The sequence below is a fragment of the Choloepus didactylus genome, chromosome 9 (assembly GCF_015220235.1).
Source record: "Choloepus didactylus isolate mChoDid1 chromosome 9, mChoDid1.pri, whole genome shotgun sequence".
In the NCBI taxonomy this organism is placed as follows: domain Eukaryota; kingdom Metazoa; phylum Chordata; class Mammalia; order Pilosa; family Megalonychidae; genus Choloepus; species Choloepus didactylus.
Window position 1 is genome coordinate 129,431,672 of NC_051315.1, and position 18,037 is coordinate 129,449,708.

General features: G+C 38.4%; 1 protein-coding gene across 3 annotated transcripts in view; it reads right to left on the reverse strand.

Moving 5' to 3' along the window:
- The window catches only part of IQCA1 (IQ motif containing with AAA domain 1), a 199,567-nt gene that overhangs the window by 102,562 nt on the left and 78,968 nt on the right, over nucleotides 1-18,037 (reverse strand). For all 3 annotated transcript variants that reach the window (XM_037850163.1, XM_037850161.1, XM_037850162.1), the window contains one exon: nucleotides 12,921-13,005. In XM_037850163.1, coding sequence (XP_037706091.1) covers nucleotides 12,921-13,005 — 85 coding nt within the window. The remainder of the gene's footprint in view (nucleotides 1-12,920; nucleotides 13,006-18,037) is intronic.

Below are 18,037 nucleotides of genomic sequence, written 5' to 3' on the forward strand. Positions count from 1 at the left end.
TCTACATCACACATCATGTCTATCTTTATATCTATCTATATCTACATCATCTCTATCTACATCTAAAGCTATATTATATCATCCATATCTATATCTATTTATTTATTCTGTAGTACAGAATGCATATTGTTAAAAATAATATTCTAGTTTCAGGATACATGTAGCCAAAGTATTAAAAAAATAAGGAAGTGATAAATATCAAATTCAGTAGTTACCTCCAAAGAGAGATCAAGGTATGCAATTAAACAAAGGCAGAAGGGGAAGACAGTATCATTTTAAATCTAGTTTGTTCTATTAAACTACCCTCCTGGGGTAAACCCTACTTGATTATGCCTTATTAGTGATTTGCTAAAATACTGAAGTTTATTTTCTAGTATTTTAATTCTGATATTTATTACCTAGGTTGTTCTTAGGGGCTCAGTTTATAATTTTGAGAGTTTATAAAATGGCTTTGTCATGAACAAAGCAGGATACGGTGGCACCAGGCGGATTTTTGTTAAGCTACAGTTCTGTGCCCAGAAGGCAGCAACTTCCCACCACCTTGAGGCCCCCCCTGTCCCTGGGCTCTCGTGAGGATTTCTTGGAGGTGAGGCTCAGGGAGTCGATGAGGAAGGTGAGGTCGGGAATAGGGGGACTTACGTGTGGTGCACATGATTTGGTAATAAAAAGGGTGTTTTTAGAAAGAATTAAAGGTCCCTTGTCAAAACAGTAATATTTTCCTTGGGGATCAGGCTCACCTCAACTCATGGAATCAAATCCAAGCTGTCCAGGAGTTTTGCAATATGGAGCACATTATGGAACCTGGACATTTTTAGGACCTTGGGAGTTTGGAAGTTTTAAGAAAAGTAAACAAGCAAACAAACAACTTTTTCATAGCCTCATGCACAAAATGTGAATAGCTGAAAAAAGACAAAACCCTTATTTGTGGAGCATGCAATTCAATATATCTTTTAAAGCCTTATTTATTGTATTGTTTACTTTCTGCATATCTTTACTTAGTTTATTAATTAAGGTTTTCAATATATGGTTCACAATTCAAAAATTATGAACGAGTATGTAGTGAAACGTTTCTTCTTCATACTGTTCCACCAAGTTCTGCTTTCTAAAACCAACCCAAATATCTTGTATAGCCTTCCACAGACTATACATATGCATGAGTGTGTGTGTGCATGTGTGTGTGTGTGTGCACATACCTGTGTAACGTGGACTGGCATGGTGGTGCTGTTTGCCACTCACATAGATGAAAATCCATTGTCGTTTTGTGTTTTGTAAGTAACAAATACTTTATTTTGCTCATGCTCTCCAACTATAGAAAAATCTCCCAAAATGCACACATGGGTACACACATATACACACAACTATATGTTATAAACATAAATCCCTCACTTTCTACACCGGGCAGCCTATTGTGCACACTGTTCTTGCTCTGAACTTCTCACTAAACAATATGCTGTGGTGACCTTTCTTTGTGGCAAGGAACATGTTTTTATAGGTGACCGTCTCTCTTACCAGTGGATGTTTAGGTTATTTTCAATATTTTGCTATTACCAACAATGTGGCCACAACGGTCATTGAACCGACTCCTTTAATAGTATACAGTGACCTTCTTTGTCCCCTTTAACAGTATTAGACCTAAACTCTCTTTCATCTGCTATTAATATAGCTACCCCAGCTCTCTTTTGATTTACTATTTGCAAGGTATATATTTTTCCACTCTTTCACTTGCAACCTCCTTGTGTTTTTGAACTTAAGGTGAGTCTCTTGTGTGTACAGCATATGGTTGGGTCATGCTGTTTTTAAAAAACTATTCTGCCAATCTTTGCCTTTTGATTGGAAAGTTTATTCCATTTACACTTAAAGTAACTATGAATAATGCAAGACTTTCTTTCGCTATTTTGCAATTTGGTCTTTGTAAGTCTTATACCTCTTCTTGTCCCTCAATTCTCCCATTATCACCTACTTTCATATTTATTTCATTAAAAAATGTACCATTTTGAGTCCTTTCTCATTTTCTTCTCTCTACATTTTTTGGATATTTTCTTTGTTGTCACCACTGGGCTTAAATTTAACATTCTATGTTTATAACAATTACTTTTGATTTGTCACCCAGTTAACCTTCACAGCATACATATTCACTGTTTCTATACCCCCACCCCCAACTTTTTGTTGAACTTCTTTCAAATTATATCTTTATACACTGCATGTCCCAAACCATAGACTTATCATTACTTTTTGTGCATTCGCATTTCTGAACCTAAAGAAGTAAAAAGAGGACTTACAGAGCAAAAAATACAATAGTCCTGGCAATTATAATCACCATATGGTTACCTTTACTGGAGGTCTTTGTTTTATGACACTTCAACCCACTTTATAGTGTCTTCTTTCCTTTCAGCCTGAAGAAGTCTTTTTAGCATTGCTTGCAGCATAGATGTAGTGGTGACCAACTCCCTCAGCTTTTGTTTATCTGGGAACGTCTTAATCTCGCCCTCATTTTTGAAAGACAGTCTCATTGGATATAAAATTCTTGGTTGGCTATTTTCTTTCAGCGCTCTAAATATTTTGCACCCCTGCCTTCTAGCCTCCATGGTTTCTGATGAGAAACTGGCATTTAATCCTATTGGGGCTCCCTTGTACATAACACGTTGCTTTTCTCCTGCAGCTTTTTGAACTCTCTCCTTGTCCTTGGCATTTGACAGTTTGACGACTATGTGTCTGGCTGTGGTTTTCTGAGTTTATCCTGTTTGGGTGTCATTATGCTTCTTGGAAGTGTAGAGTCATGTCTTTTGTTAAATTTGTAAGTTTTCGGCCATTATTTCTCTGACAATGCCTTCTGCCCTTTCTCCCTTTCTTCTCCTTCTAGGACTCCCATAATGCATATATTAGTATGCTTGATGGTGTCCCACAGGTCTCTTAAGCACTGTTCACCTCTTTCCATTCTGCTCCTCAGCCTAATCATTTCAATTGTCATGTCTTTGAGTTCACTGATTCTTTCTTCAGCCAGCTCCAATCTGCTGCTGAAACCCTCTAGGGAATTTTTTTTCATTTCAGTTATTGTGGTCTTCAACTCTTGTAATACTGTTTGGTCCCTTTTAAAAATTTCTCTCTTTATTGAGATTCTCATATTGTTCATTCATTGTTTTCCTGATAGTCTTCATTTCTCTGTTTTCACTTGTTTCCTTGAGCATAATGAGGATCATTTTTCAAAAGTCTTTGTCTGGTATGTCCTCAATCTGGCCTTTTTCACTGATGGTTTCTGGATATTTATCTTGTTCTTTTGAATGTACTCTCATTTCCTGTTTCTTTGTCTTGTAATCTTTTGCTGCATGGTATGTATTTTAATATTTTAAAGTGTTAACTCTGGGATTTAGACCCTCAGCTGTCTGTCCTTAAGTTCCACCCAGCTAACGACAGGCAGAAATTTCTTTGAGTACCTGGAGCTACCAAAAATAAACAAAACAAAGCAAAAAACACCTTTCACAGACTTTGAAAATTGGTTTGAAAGTTGGTTCTGAGTTGACTGGTGCTCATCTTCAGAGAATAGCTCTCCTATCAAGAAGATCAGCCTGAGGCATATGTGAAGTGCTGGGTCCTCACAGTCTTTCTGGGACTGCGTCTTGTCTTCTGCTTGTGCTTTTTCATGGCCTTAGGAAGTCTCCTGTGTACAGTTCAAATGCCTCCCCTGCTCCCTATGAAACAGACTCCCCTCCACTCCCCACCCAGGGTGATCTATTGTATGACTTAAAGCAGGTAATCCCTTGCCCAAGACCATTTGACTTGATTGTTTCTTACTCTACTTTAGCTGTCAGCAAACTCCTTCTTTCTGCAGGACAATTTCTGGCAGCGTGAGCTGGAGAAGAGTTTCCTGGTTCAGTCTTTCAGGCTGCCACCCAGTGGACTGATGTACCACTCTGCTCTGCAGTATGCACAGGGGCCACTCTGCTGTCTTTGGAACAGTCTCCTTGGGACCCATGATGGGAGTGCAGGCTGGCTCTACACGGTACCAGTGAGTATGTGGGGGAGGGTCCAGCCAGGATACCATGAGCTTCTCCTTTGCTTTTTTAAAGTTGCATTTTCTTGTTTTGGCTCTGCCCACTTACCACAACCTTTTAAGTTGTCTGAGGTTCTGAGGAAGATGACTTTGCCAGGTGTGCTGGTTTGGATGTATTATGTTCCCCAAAATGCCATGTTTTTTTGCTGCAGTCTTGTGGGGGCAGATGTATTAGTGTTGATTAGGGTGGAACCTATTGGTTCAGCATTTCCATGGAGATGTGACTCAATCAACTGTGGGCAAGACCTTTCATTGGATTATTTCTATGGTGAGAACTTTCATTGGATTATTTAATGACACCATTCAGGGTGGGTTTTTACTGGATCACTGGAGTACTTTAAAAGAGCCACACAGGCCCAGATGCAAAGCAGCTAAGAGTGACATTTTGGAGAGCAGCTACAGCCAAGAGGGACACTTTGAAGAATGCACAGGAGCTGAGAGTGGAGCTAGAACTGAACCTGGGATCAGCAGACACCAGCCTCATGCCTTCCCAGCTAACAGACATTTTCCGGATGCCATTGGCCTTCCTTGACACCAGAGCTTGGACACCTTTATGGCCTTAAGACTGTAACTTTGTAACCAAATAATCCCCCTTTATAAAAGTCAATCTATTTTGCATAATGGGCAGCATTAGCAAACTGGAACAACCAGGTTTTGCTAGTTGTTCAAAATTCCATGGGAGAACAGCACCCTGGAAAGCCCTACACTGTCTGTCATCTTGGTCAACCTATTCCTAGGTATTTTATCTTTGTGTTGTTGCTATTTTCATGAACTATTTTCTTATCTTCTATCTGGCTATTGTTTATATATACAAAATCTATTGTTTTCTGCATATTAGTTTTGTATCTTTTCCTACTTGTCATATTTAAAGTATGTTTTCAATTAATTCTCCTAGTTTCTCTTCATATAGAACATATCTGTAAAATGTGATAATTTTGCCTCTTCTATTCCAATTTCTATATCTGTATTTCTTTCTTTGGTCTAATAGTGTTCATTAGTTCCTATATGACAATGTTCAGTAATAGTGGTGACAGTAGTTTCCACATAGTTTTCCTGATTTTACTGGAAATGTTTCTAGTGAATTCCATTATACATGACATTGGATTTTGAACTAAGATATAAATATTTTATGATTTCAAAGAAGTACACATCTATTTCAATTTTATTGGGTTTTATTTCTTAAGATTAAAAATGGAAGTTAAAGTTTTCTAAAGTGCCCTTTCAGCATTCACAATGGCAATTTTTTGGCTTTTCTTTTTGGATCTCTTTATATGATGAAGTATATTCAAAGACATTCTAAATTTGGACCATCCTTGCGTTCTGGAATAATCACCACTTGATTAGGGTGTTTTACCTATTTTAATGTGCTGCTGGTTTTAATGTGCTAACATTTTATTTTGAATTTTTCATTAATAGTCATAAAAAGATTGATCTGTGGTTCTATTTCTATGCAAGCTTTTTGGGGTTTGCTGTCAATGTTATTCTCATTTCATTAAAATGATTGTATATTTTTACAAATATATGCTTAACCATTTACAAACTTGGTATAATGATTCTGCTTGGTCTACAGTCTCTTCATCCTCCTCCTCTTCCCTCCTAACATTATTAACAAACGCTATGTCTTTCTGATGATTTCAATGCACCAAATGCTGTTCCAAGTATGTTAGATGTGTCACCTCATTTAACTATCACATCAGTCTGGGTAGGCAGGCATTGCTAGAATCTCCATTTACATATGAGAAAACTGAGATGCAGAGGTGGGAAGTAACTTCCTTCACTTGCAGAACTAGCGTGTGGTGGAACTGTGATTTTTAACCATGTTATACTGACGCTTCAATCATCGGCTTTTAAAGTTATGCTGCTTTGCGGTCTCCTTTGTTTTGTTTTAAAGCACTAACCAAACACCTTCAGCTTTCTTTTGTTCTTATTTTGACTAGAATTTATGTATCTCAGGAGCAATTTAGACTCTCCATCAACTTTCTTAATCCCGTAATCATTACCTTTCTAAACTAACATGAAGTGTGTTTGTCTGCTTGCCTTGACTTTTTTTTTTTTCATTTTTATTGGGATTGTTCAGATACCATACAATTATCCAAAGATCCAAAGTGTACAATCACTTGCCCCTGGGTACCCTCATACAGCTGTGCATCCATCACCACACTTAATTTTTATTCAATTTTTAGAAACTTTTCATTACTCCAGACAAGAAATAAAGTGAAAGATGAAAAAAGAAAAGGAAACTCTAATCCTCCTCTATCCCTAACCAACCCCCCTCAATTGTTGACTCGTAGTATTGGTATAGTACATTTGTTACTGTTTATGAAAAAATGTTGAAATACTGCTAACTGTAGTATATAGTTTGCAATAGGTATTTATTTCTTCCCTATATGCCCCTCTATTATTAACTTCTAATTGTGGTGTCATACATTTGTTCTGGTTCATGGAAGTGATCTCTAGTATTTGTACAGTTGATAATGGACATTGCCCACCATAGGATTCAGTTTTATACATTCCCATCTTTTGACCTCCAACTTTCCTTCTGGTGACATATATGACTCTGAGCTTCCCCTTTCCACCTCATTCGCACACCATTCGGCGCTGTTAGTTATTCTCACATCTTGCTACCAACACCTCTGTCCATATCCAAGCATTTAAGTTCATCCTAATTGAACATTCTGCTTATACCAAGCAACCACTCCCCATTCTTAAGCCTCGTCCTATATCTTGGTACCTTATATTTCATGTCTATGAGTTTACATATTATAATTAGTTCCTATCAGTGACACCCTGCAATAATTGTCCTTATGTGTCTGGCTTATTTCACTCAGTATATTGCCCTCGAGGTTTTGTCATCAACCCATTTTTTTTTTAAATATGGTTTTGTTCACTCACCATACATTCCATCCCAAGTAAATAATCGATGGTTCTCTGCATGGTCATACATTTATGTGTTCACCACCTTCACCACTATCTATATAAGGGCATCTACATTTCTTCCACAAGGCAAGAGGGAGAATCAAAGAAGGTAGAGAGACAAAAGAAAGAGGAAAAAAAAATGACAGCTAGGAAGCAGCAGAAGGAAAAATAACCTTAAATCACAGTAGAATAAAGAATCAGACAATACCACCAATGTCAAGTGTCTAACATGCCTCCCCTATCCCCCCCTCTTATCTGCATTTACCTTGGTATACCACCTTTGTTACATTAAAGGAAGCATAATACAATGATTCTATTAGTTGCAGTCTCTAGTTTATGCTGATTGCATCCCTCCCCCAATGCCTCCCCATTTTTAACACCTTGCAAGGTTGACATTTGCTTGTTCTCCCTCATAAAAGAACATATTTGCACATTTTATCACAATTGTTGAATACTCTAGATTTCACCAAGTTACACAGTCCCAGTCTTTATCTTTCCTCCTTTCTTGTGGTGTCTCACATGCTCCCCACCTTCCTCTCTCAACCGTATTCCTAGTTACCTTTGTTCAGTGTACTTACATTGTTGTGCTACCATCTCCCAAAACTGTGTTCCAAACCACACTCTCCTGTCTTCTATCACCCTGTAGTGCTCCCTTTAGTATTTCCTGTAGGGCAGGTGTCTTGTTCACAAAGTCTCTCATTGTCTGTTTGTCAGAAAATATTTTGAGCTCTCCCTCATATTTGAAGGCCAGCTTTGCTGGATATAGGATTCTTGATTGGTGGTTTTTCTCTTTCAGTATCTTAAATATATCACACCACTTCCTTCTTGCCTCCATGGTTTCTGTTGAGAGATCCGCACATAGTCTTATTAAGCTTCCTTTGTATGTGATGGATCGCTTTTCTCTTGCTGCTTTCAGGATTCTCTCTTTGTCTTTGACATTTGATAATCTGATTATTAAGTGTCTTGGCGTAGGCCTATTCAGATTTCTTCTGTTTGGAGTACGCCACGCTTCTTGGATCTGTAATTTTATGTCTTTCATAAGAGATGGGAAATTTTCATTAATTATTTCCTCTATTATTGCTTCTGCCCCTTTTCCCTTCTCTTCTCCTTCTGGGACACCAATGATACGTACATTATTGTACTTTGTCTCATCCTTGAGTTCCCGGAGACGTTGCTCATATTTTTTCATTCTTTTCTCCATCTGCTCCTTTGCGTGTAGGCTTTCAGGTGTTTTGTTCTCCAGTTCCTGGGTGTTTTCTTCTGCCTCTTGAGATCTGCTGTTGTATGTTTCCATTGTGTCTTTCATCTCTTGGGTTGTGCCTTTCATTTCCATAGTTTCTACTAGTTGTTTTTTTGAACTTTCAATTTCTGCTGTATATATGCCCAGTGTTTCCTTTACAGCCTCTATCTCTTTTGCAATATCTTCTCTAAACTTTTTGAATTGATTTAGCATTAGTTCTTTAAATTCCTGTATCTCAGTTGAAGTGTACATTTGTTCCTTTGACTGGGCCATAACTTTGTTTTTCTTAGTGTAGTTTGTAATTTTCTGTTGTCTAGGCATGGTTTCCTCGGTTATCCAAATCAGGTTTTCCCAGACCAGAACAGGCTCAGGTCCCAGAGGGAAGAAATATTCAGTATCTGGTTTCCCTGTGGGTGTGTCTTAGAAAATTGCTCCACCCTTTGATGCCTCGGGTCACTGTGCTTTTCTGCCCAGCAGGTGACGCCTGTTAGCCTATAATTCTTGACTGGTGTGAGGAGGTATGGCCGTGTTCCCCCAGGCTCTGGGGTCTGGTTCTGAATGGAAAGGGCCCCACCCCTTTCCTCCTAGAGAAGACAGACCCCCCAGGTGGAGGTCATTAGCATTTCAATGGTCTCGCTCTCTGCTTGTGCTGTCTCCACCCTTCCCGGAATCACAGCCCTGGAAACTGAAAATGACTGGGGCTTTCTCCACTGAGCCGAAAAAGAAACAGATAGTCCCCTTCAGACCCAGTCCAAGGCGACCCTCTGGCTCTCCCAGGTCAGTCGTCACCCAAAGCCTCTGTCTGTTTTTTGGGGATGCGTAAGTGTAGTGAGCAGTTCACACTCGCTACTTAACACCGCAGTTGGAGCTCAGCTGAGCTATATTTGCTTGCTGGGAGAGAGCTTCTCTCTGGCACCACGAGGCTTTGCAGCTCGGGCTATGGGGGAGGGGGTCTCACGACTTGGTTCCACAGGTTTTACTTACAGATTTTATGCTGTGTTCTCGGGCATTCCTCCCAATTCAGGTTGGTGTATGATGTGTGGATGGTCTCGTTTGTCCCCCTGCAGTTATTCTGGATTATTTACTAGTTGTTTCTGTTTTTTTGTAGTTGTTCCAGGGGGACTACTTAGCTTCCACTCCTCTCTATGCTGCCATCTTGCCCCTTCGAATTGCCTTGACTTTTAAGGCATGACTTGAGCCTGGTGATTCAGCTGGAGGGACACGTGAAGTAGCACCAGGTCGAAATGACAGTCACTCAAGGCAGGGCTCGATGAACTGCCAAGTAATCAGCCAGCTAGTCTGTGCTCACAGAGCTCAGGGGAGAGGGGCAGGAGTCCTCTGGAGGGCAGAGGGAATGCTCTGGGAGCTGGGGTTGACTTTTGGTAGGGAAGTGGGGGAGAAGAATTTCTGTTTGAAATGAGGAAACTTGGGTGCTGGACCTTCAGGGCCCATGCAGGACAACAAAGGGGGCAGAGAGGCTGACTGCCGGGTCAGTAGGGCCGAGGTTGAATTACCCTCGTCTACAGCATTGTTTTCACTGCTGTGAGTAGTTCATGTTATTTAGCTAATTCCCCACAAAAGAGCGTTAGGCTGTTTCTTTTTTTCAGAGCTATGAAGAATGGAGAAACGAACAGTTTTTTCAATCACCTGTGACTGGGGTCAGCAAATTACTGCCTGTGGGCCAAATCTGGCCTGCCACTCATCTTTGTAAATAAGGTTTTACTGGAACACAGGCAGGCCCATCTGCTTATGTTTTGTCTATGGTGGACTTCATGTTATTATGGCAGAACCAAGTCATTGTGACAGAGATTGTACATTCCACAAGTCTAAAATATTTAATATTTGATTCCTTATGGAAAAAGTTTGTTAATCCCTGATCTATAAGAACTTGTTTTATTATTTCCTAGTATAAATCCTGATGAAGTGGCATTGATGAGTTGGAAGGTGTAGACACTAAAAGTTTTACTTTTACTTGGTTCAAATTTCCCTCAGAAAATGTCATACCAATTTATGTATACAGCAGCAATGTATGAGAGTGACTTTTTCTCACATTTTCACCAACTTCAGTTATCATGATTTAAGATTTTTACCAATCCTATATAGTGAAAGATGATATAGCAACATTATTTTAAATGTAAATTTCTTTACTAGTGATTTTTAAAAGTTTCTTTTGTAAATTATTCATATTCTTTGCCCTCTTTTCTACTGGTATGTTCAAAATTTTATTTTCTAAGAACTCTTTATATGTTAAAGATACCTATTGTCACATATGTTACAAATATTTCCCCAGCTTACCATATGACTCTAACTTCATTTATGATAATTTTTGGTCATTTGAGTTTCATGTAGTCAAATATATCAGTCTGTTCTCTTTAGGTTTCTGCCCATGGTGATAACGCTTATAAGTTATTTTCCACCCTCTGATTATTACATATTCAAATAACTTCTTCTGGTACTTTGTGGTTTAGATTTTTACATTTAAATATTTAATGTCTGAAATTTATTTTGTGTAAAGAATGAAGGATTACTTGATCTGTCAAATGGTAAGCCTGTTGTCTAAATACTATTTATTGAATAGTCCATTTTTCCCCACTGATTTGAAATGTCATCATTATATTACTGAATTCCAATTCATAGCATTGAATCAGTTTCTGAGCACACTATTCCTAAGTGAGAGTACTCGGCTCCACAACTATTAACTCTGTGAATATGGTCAAGCTGTTTGACCCCCTTCACAGATAATAAACAAGTTAATTTACATACAGTGCTTAGCACATGTGCCAGTTTGAATGTATTATGTCCCCTAAAACGCCATTATCTTTGATGCAATCTTGTGTGGGCAGATGTATTAATGTTGATTAGATTGTAATTCTTTGAGGGTTTCCATGGAGCTGCGCCCCACCCAACTGTGGGTGATGACTCTGATTGGATAATTTCCATGGAGGTGTGGCCCTGCCCATTCAGCATGGGCCTTGATTAGTTTACTAGAGCACTATAGAAGCTCAGAGAGAAGGAGTGAGCTTGCTACAGCCAAGGGGACACTTTGAAGAATGCACAGGAGCTGAGAGAGGAGATTCAGCTTACAGAGAAATTTTGGATATGGCCTTTGAAAGCAGACTTTTGCTTCAGAGAAGCTAAGAGAGGACAAATGCCCTGAGAGCAACTGAGACTGACATTTTTGAGGAGCTGCCGCCTAGAGAGGAATGCCCTGGGAGAAAGCCATTTTGAAACCAGAACTCCGGAGCAGATGCCAGCCACATGCCTTTCCAGCTAACAGAAGTTTTCCAGACAGCATTGGCCATCCTCCAGTGAAGGTACCCGATTGTTGATGTGTTACCTTGGACACTTTATGGCCTTAAGACTGTAACTGTGTAACCAAATAAAACCCTTTTATAAAAGCCAATCCATTTCTGGTGTTTTGCATTCTGGCAGCATTAGCAAACTAGAACAGTACAGTACCTGGCACAGAATATTTGTTCAGCAAATGTTACATGCTGTTTTTTCCTGTCTATTCTTTTTCCAAGGCGATGGTGTTCAATAACTTTATCTTTAGAATTTGATTTATGCCAAGGAGGAAAAGTTCCACATCACTGAAGTTCTTTTTAAAAATTTTCTTGGTTATTTTTGTGCATTCAATCTTCCAGATAAACTGGAGAATAGGCTTTGTCAATTAAAAGAATCGGTTTGATTTTGGCTGGAATTGCATTAATTGCAAAGAATAATGGATAGATAATGTGTATTTGTACTTTGTCAAGTGTTTCTATCCAGAAAAGTGATCTATCAGTCTACTATTTCATTTTCTTCAGTAGAGTTTTGTCAAAAAAATTTTGTACATTTCTTGTTAAGTTTATTGGGTTTTCCTAGGAAGAGAATCATATAATCTGAAAACAATGATAAAATTATAGCTTTTTCAATATTGCCAGCTCCATTTTTCTTATCTTATTGCATGTTCTAGAACTTCCAGAGATATTAACTAATAGTTTGATAGCAAGTATTCCTGTCTTGATTTTACCTTTTAATAGCAATGCCTTTATACTCATTGTAGAGTATAAAGCAAATCTTCTCTTAGTTTCCAAGATAAACACTGTCTTGCTAAGAAGAGTTTTCCTATTTCTAGTTTATTAAGAAACTTGAAAAAACTTCAGATGTCAATTTCACCAAATGCCACTGGAGCATGACAGAGATGATCACATGGTGTTTCCCTTGTAGGGCATTAATATGGCAAAGATCTGAGTCATGACAGATGAGCAGGAATTAACTAGAGGAAGAAGGAAAAGCAGCACCAAAAGCAGGGGAAGAGCATGCCCTGCAGAAGGCACTGGTGGGCGCAGCAGCATGCGACCATGGGCTACTTGAGTGGGCAGCTGGAGTTAATGGTGCAATGATGGGGAAAGGGCCGGAGGTGAGACTGAGAGGTAAGTAAGCAGATCCCACGATGTAAAGAGCTCCTGAAACCAAGTTCCTCGGGTGGACTAAGAAAATGAGCATCCTGCGTCCCTACATCTCTTTCAAAAGTAAAACAGGAAAAAGGAAGAATCCATTTCAAAATAAATTTTGAAAGTATGTACATTGATGGACATCAAAAACATTTCTACATAAACATTTTTTAGGAAAATAATCAAGATGTAATAACACTATGAGCCCCCCATTGGCTTTAAAATGACAAGAAATGTGATTACGATATACACACATTTTCTTTTTCAAGCATGTTTGTACCTGTTGTGGGGTCTTGTTAGAAAAAATAACAGCAGAACCTCCTTCTTCTGCATTAGGGAAGTCAGGAAATGTGCCAGTTAAATTCCTAAGGAGGAAAAAAAGGCAAATTGAAACAGAAATGAACACAACTCTCTCTAGAATATATCCGGTTAGTTGGCTCTGTGCATGTGTCGCTGAAGGTGGGGTCACCTACAAAGAGCAGACACGCTGACAACCCTCAGCAGCAGAATTTCTTCCTCCAGTGACTGTTGATCTGAGACAAACACAGCGCTCTTTTAAACAGACTGCATTTTCCTTCCTCTTTTTCTTCTTTAGTTTTAATATTGAGATACTATGTGCCTGAGTTAAGAATGAAGACAGAAGCACAATCATTTCTTCCTGTTTAAAATTTAGGATAAACATTGGATTTTGAAACTAAACAGAAGGAGGGAGTTGTTCGAATTACAAAGGCAGTAGTATTGCAGGAAACACATAAGCATGATTTATGTTTTAGTAAGTCGAAGGAGCTATATATTATGGGTTCCAAGCTGTATTTTTTTAAATGTAATCATATGATTTCTACATTTTATAAAGGAGACTTTGAAATTTAATGTTGAGGAATTTCAGAAGGGATATGTTATTAATTTTGCCAAGATTAACTGACTTTGACATGTGTTATATTTATTCCACATATAGAAAGAAACGGCTGCCAAGTGAATTCCATTTATGCACGGAAGTACAGAACCCAAGGGTCAGAGGTCCATTCATGCTTAAAATACCTCGACAGCGGCAGTTCTCAAACTTTTAGCCTTGGGACCCCTTTACACTCTTCAAAATTATGGAGGACCCAAAAGAGCTTTTGTTTCAGTGAGTTACATCTTTTGGTATTTACTATATTAGAAATTAAAACTGAGAAATTCCTAGACTATGTATCTGTAATTCATTTAAAAATAACAATAACAAACCCACTATATGTGAGCATAAAGAACATTTTTTTCTAAAAAGTAAATTTATTTTCCAAAAAAAAAAAATAATCGTGAGAACAGTGGCACTGTTTTACATCTTTACAAGTCTCTTTAATGTCTGGCTTAGCAGAAATTCTCTGGATTTTCATATCTGCTTCTGTATTCAATCTGTTGTAATATATTTTTTTGGTTGAAGCATAGGTAGAAAATCTGGCCTTGCACAGTTGGGAAAGGAGGAATATTTTAAAAGCTGTTTTAGAAAACTCTGAATATTCTACTTTGATTCTAGATCATGGATTGTTTGAAAGTAGTTGTTTCTTAAAGGCTACCTGTTGGGGAATCTGAAACCACACCAGTGAATTTTTCCTTTTCTTGTTACAGTAAAATCCCTTGCTCTTTCATGCATGTCGAATGGATCTTTGACCTATGTGTGATTTTGTAACATTGTTTGGTCATTTGGAAAATATTGGTTCACTGAGTTACGTGGATCCTCCCCCATTTTGACCCATTTCGTCATACCAGAGCTCACATTTGTTAATAACACCACCAATATCATTTTAAAAAATGTTTTTAAGTAATGGGAAGCTCTCAGGTTCACAATTTCAGTTTTCACTAGAAAGCCCAGATCTTAGCATTGACGACAAATACTGTCAGCTGTTTTCTTTCAGGCTCACTTGATTCATTTTTAAGAAAATGTCTCCCCAAACCTGAGTACAAAAAACCAGTGCTTATAGTTGTGTTTTCAAGTAAAAAATGATGTTTTATAAGGAAAGTGGCTGGTTGTGCTTGAATCTTACTCAAGCTCTTGGGTGCTTTCCCTGAGACAACCATCCTATTCAGGAGAGCAGCGGAAGGGATTTTGGTGCTCTTATGATTTCATTACCTAGAATATTTTTTTAATTCAATTTTATTGAGATATATTCACATACCATGCAGTCATACAAAGTGCACAATTTGTTCACAGTACCATTATATAGTTGTGCATTCATCGCCAAAATTAATTTTTGAACATTTTCATTACCACCCACACAAAAATAATAAGAATAAAAATTAAAGTGAAAAAGAACAATTAAAGTAAAAAACACTGGGTGCCTTTTTTTTTTTGCCCCTGTTTTTCTACTCATCCATCCATACACTGGACAAAGGGGAGTGTGATCCACATGGCTTTCCCAATCACATTGTCACCCCTCATAAGCTACATTTTTATACAATCGTCCTCAAGATTCAAGGGTTCCGGGTTGTAGTTTGATAGTTTCAGGTATCCACCACCAGCTACCCCAATTCTTTAGAACCTAAAAAGGGTTGTCTAAAGTGTGCGTAAGAGTGCCCACCAGAGCGACCTCTCAGCTCCTTCTGGAATCTCTCAGCCACTGAAATTTATTTCATTTCTTTTCACATCCCCCTTTTGGTCAAGAAGATGTTCTCCATCTCACGATGCTGGGTCTAGATTCCTCCCTGGGAGTCATATTCCACGTTGCCAGGGAGATTCACTCCCCTGGGTGTCTGATCCCACGTAGGGGGGAGGGCAGTGATTTCACCTTTCAAGTTGGCTTAGCTGGAGAGAGAGGGCCACATCTGAGCAACAAAGAGGCATTCGGGAAGAGGCTCTTAGGCACAATTATAAGCAGGCCTAGCCTCTCCTTTGCGGTAACAGTCTTACCAAGGGCAAGTCCCGTGATAGAGGGCTCAGCCCATCAAACCGCCAGTCCCCAATGTCTGTGAGCACATCAGTAACCATCGAGATGGGGAAGTCCAACACCCCTGCATTCTCCCCCAGCTCCTCAGGGGGGCTCTGCATATGTTGTTCATTGTTTTTTTTTTTTTTTTTTTAATTAACTATTGACTATATAAAAAGAAATACAATAAAAAAACATTTCAAACAAACCAAAATAAGGGAATAAGAAAAAGACAACTAACCTAAAATAACTGCCTAACTGCCTTACTTCCAACATGTTCCTACTCTACCCCAAGAAAATAACCTAATATAGCAAGATTTCTGTGAACTAATTCCCACCATACCCACCAGAAATTAACAAATCATGGTCATTCCTGGGCATTCCCAGAATGTTAATTTTACCTATGATAGCCCATCTGTTCTTATTTGGTTATTGCTCCCCCTTCACTAATTGCTCTCTATCGCTAGGTCCCCTACATTCTACATTATAAACCATTTATTTTACCTTTTCAAATTCATATTAGTGGTAGCATATGATATTTCTCTTTCTGTGCCTGGCTTATTTCACTCAGCATTATGTCTTCAAGGTTCATCCATGTTGTCATATGTTTCACGGCATTGTTCCTTCTTACTGCTGCGTAGTATTCTATCATGTGTATATACCACATTTTATTTATCCACTCATCTGTCAAAGGACACTTGGGTTGTTTCCATCTCTTGGCAATTGTGAATAATGTTGTTATGAACAATTGGTGTGCAGATATCTGTTCATGTCACTGCTTTCAGATCTGCCGGGTCTATACCGAGAAGTGCAATTGCTGGATCGAAGGGTAACTCTATATCTAGTTTTCTAAGGAACTGCCAGACTGTCTTCCAGAGTGGCTGCACCATTATATAGTCCCATCAACAATGAATAAGAGTCCCAATTTCTCCACATCCCCTCCAGCATTTGTAGTTTCCTGTTTGTTTAATGGCAGCCATTCTAATTGGTGTGAGACGGTATCTCGTTGTGGTCTTAATTTGCATCCTCTAATAGCTAGTGAAGCTGAACATTTTTTCATGTGTTTCTTGGCCATTTGTATTTTCCTCTTCAGAGAACTGTCTTTTCATATCTTTTGCCCATTTTATAATTGGGCTGTCTGTACTACCGTCATCGAGTTGTAGGATTTATTTATATACGGAAGATATCAGTCTTGTGTCAGATACATGGTTTCCAAAAAATTTTTCCCATTGAGTTGGCTGCCTCTTCACCTTTTTGACAAATTCCTTTGAGGTACAGAAACTTCTAAGTTTTAGGAGTTCTCATTTATTTATTTTTTCTTTTGTTGCTTGTGCTTTGGGTGTAAGGTCTAGGAAGTGACCGCCTAATACAAGGTCTTGAAGATGTTTCCCTACCTTATCTTCTAGAAGTTTTACGGTACTGTCTTTTATACTTAGGTCTTTGATCCACTTTGAGTTAATTTTTGTGTAGGGTGTGAGGTAGGGGTCCTCTTTCATTCTTTTGGATATGGATATCCAACTCTCCCAGCCCCATTTGTTGAAAAGACTGTTACGTTCCAGTTCAGTGGCTTTGGGGCCTTATCAAAGATCAGTCAGCTGTAGATCTGGGATTCTATCTCCGAATTCTCAATTTGATTCCATTGATTAATATGTCTATCTTTGTGCCAGTACCATGCTGTTATGACTACTGTGGCTTTATAATAAGCTTTACAGTCAGGGAGTGTAAGTCCTCCCACTTTGTTCTTCTTTTTTAGAGTGTTTTTAGCAATTCAAGGCATCTTCCCTTTCCAAATAAGTTTGATAACTAGCTTTCCCAAGTCTGCAAAGTAAGGTTGATGGAATTTTGATTGGGATTGCATTGAATCTTTAGATGAGTTTGGGTAGAATTGACATCTTAACAACATTTAGCCTTCTTATATATGAACATGGAATATTTTTCCATCTTTTTAAATCCCTTTCTATTTCTTTTAGTAAATTTGATAGATTTCTTTGTATAGGTCTTTTACATCTTTGGTTAAGTTTATTCCTAGGTACTTGATTTTTTTAGTTGCTATTGAAAATGGTATCTTTTTCTTGAGTGTCTCTTCACTTCATTCATTTCTAGTGTATAGAAACGTAACTGACTTATGTGCATTAATCTTGTATCCCACTAATTTGTTAAATTTGTTTATTAGCTCTAGTAGCTATATTGTTGATTTCTCAGGTTTTCCAGATATAAGATCATACCATCTGCAAATAAGGACAGTTTTACTTCTTCCTTTCCAATTTGGATGCCTTTTATTTCTTTGTCTTGCCCGATTGCCCTGGCTAGCACTTCTAGCACGACGTTGAATAACAGTGGTGACAGTGGTCATCCTTGTCTCATTCCTGATCTTAGAGGGAAGGCTTTTAGTCTCTTGCCATTGAGTACTATGCTGGCTGTGGGTTTTTCATATATGCTCTTTATCATATTGAGGATGTTTCCTTCAATTCCTACCTTTTGAAGTGTTTTTTTTATC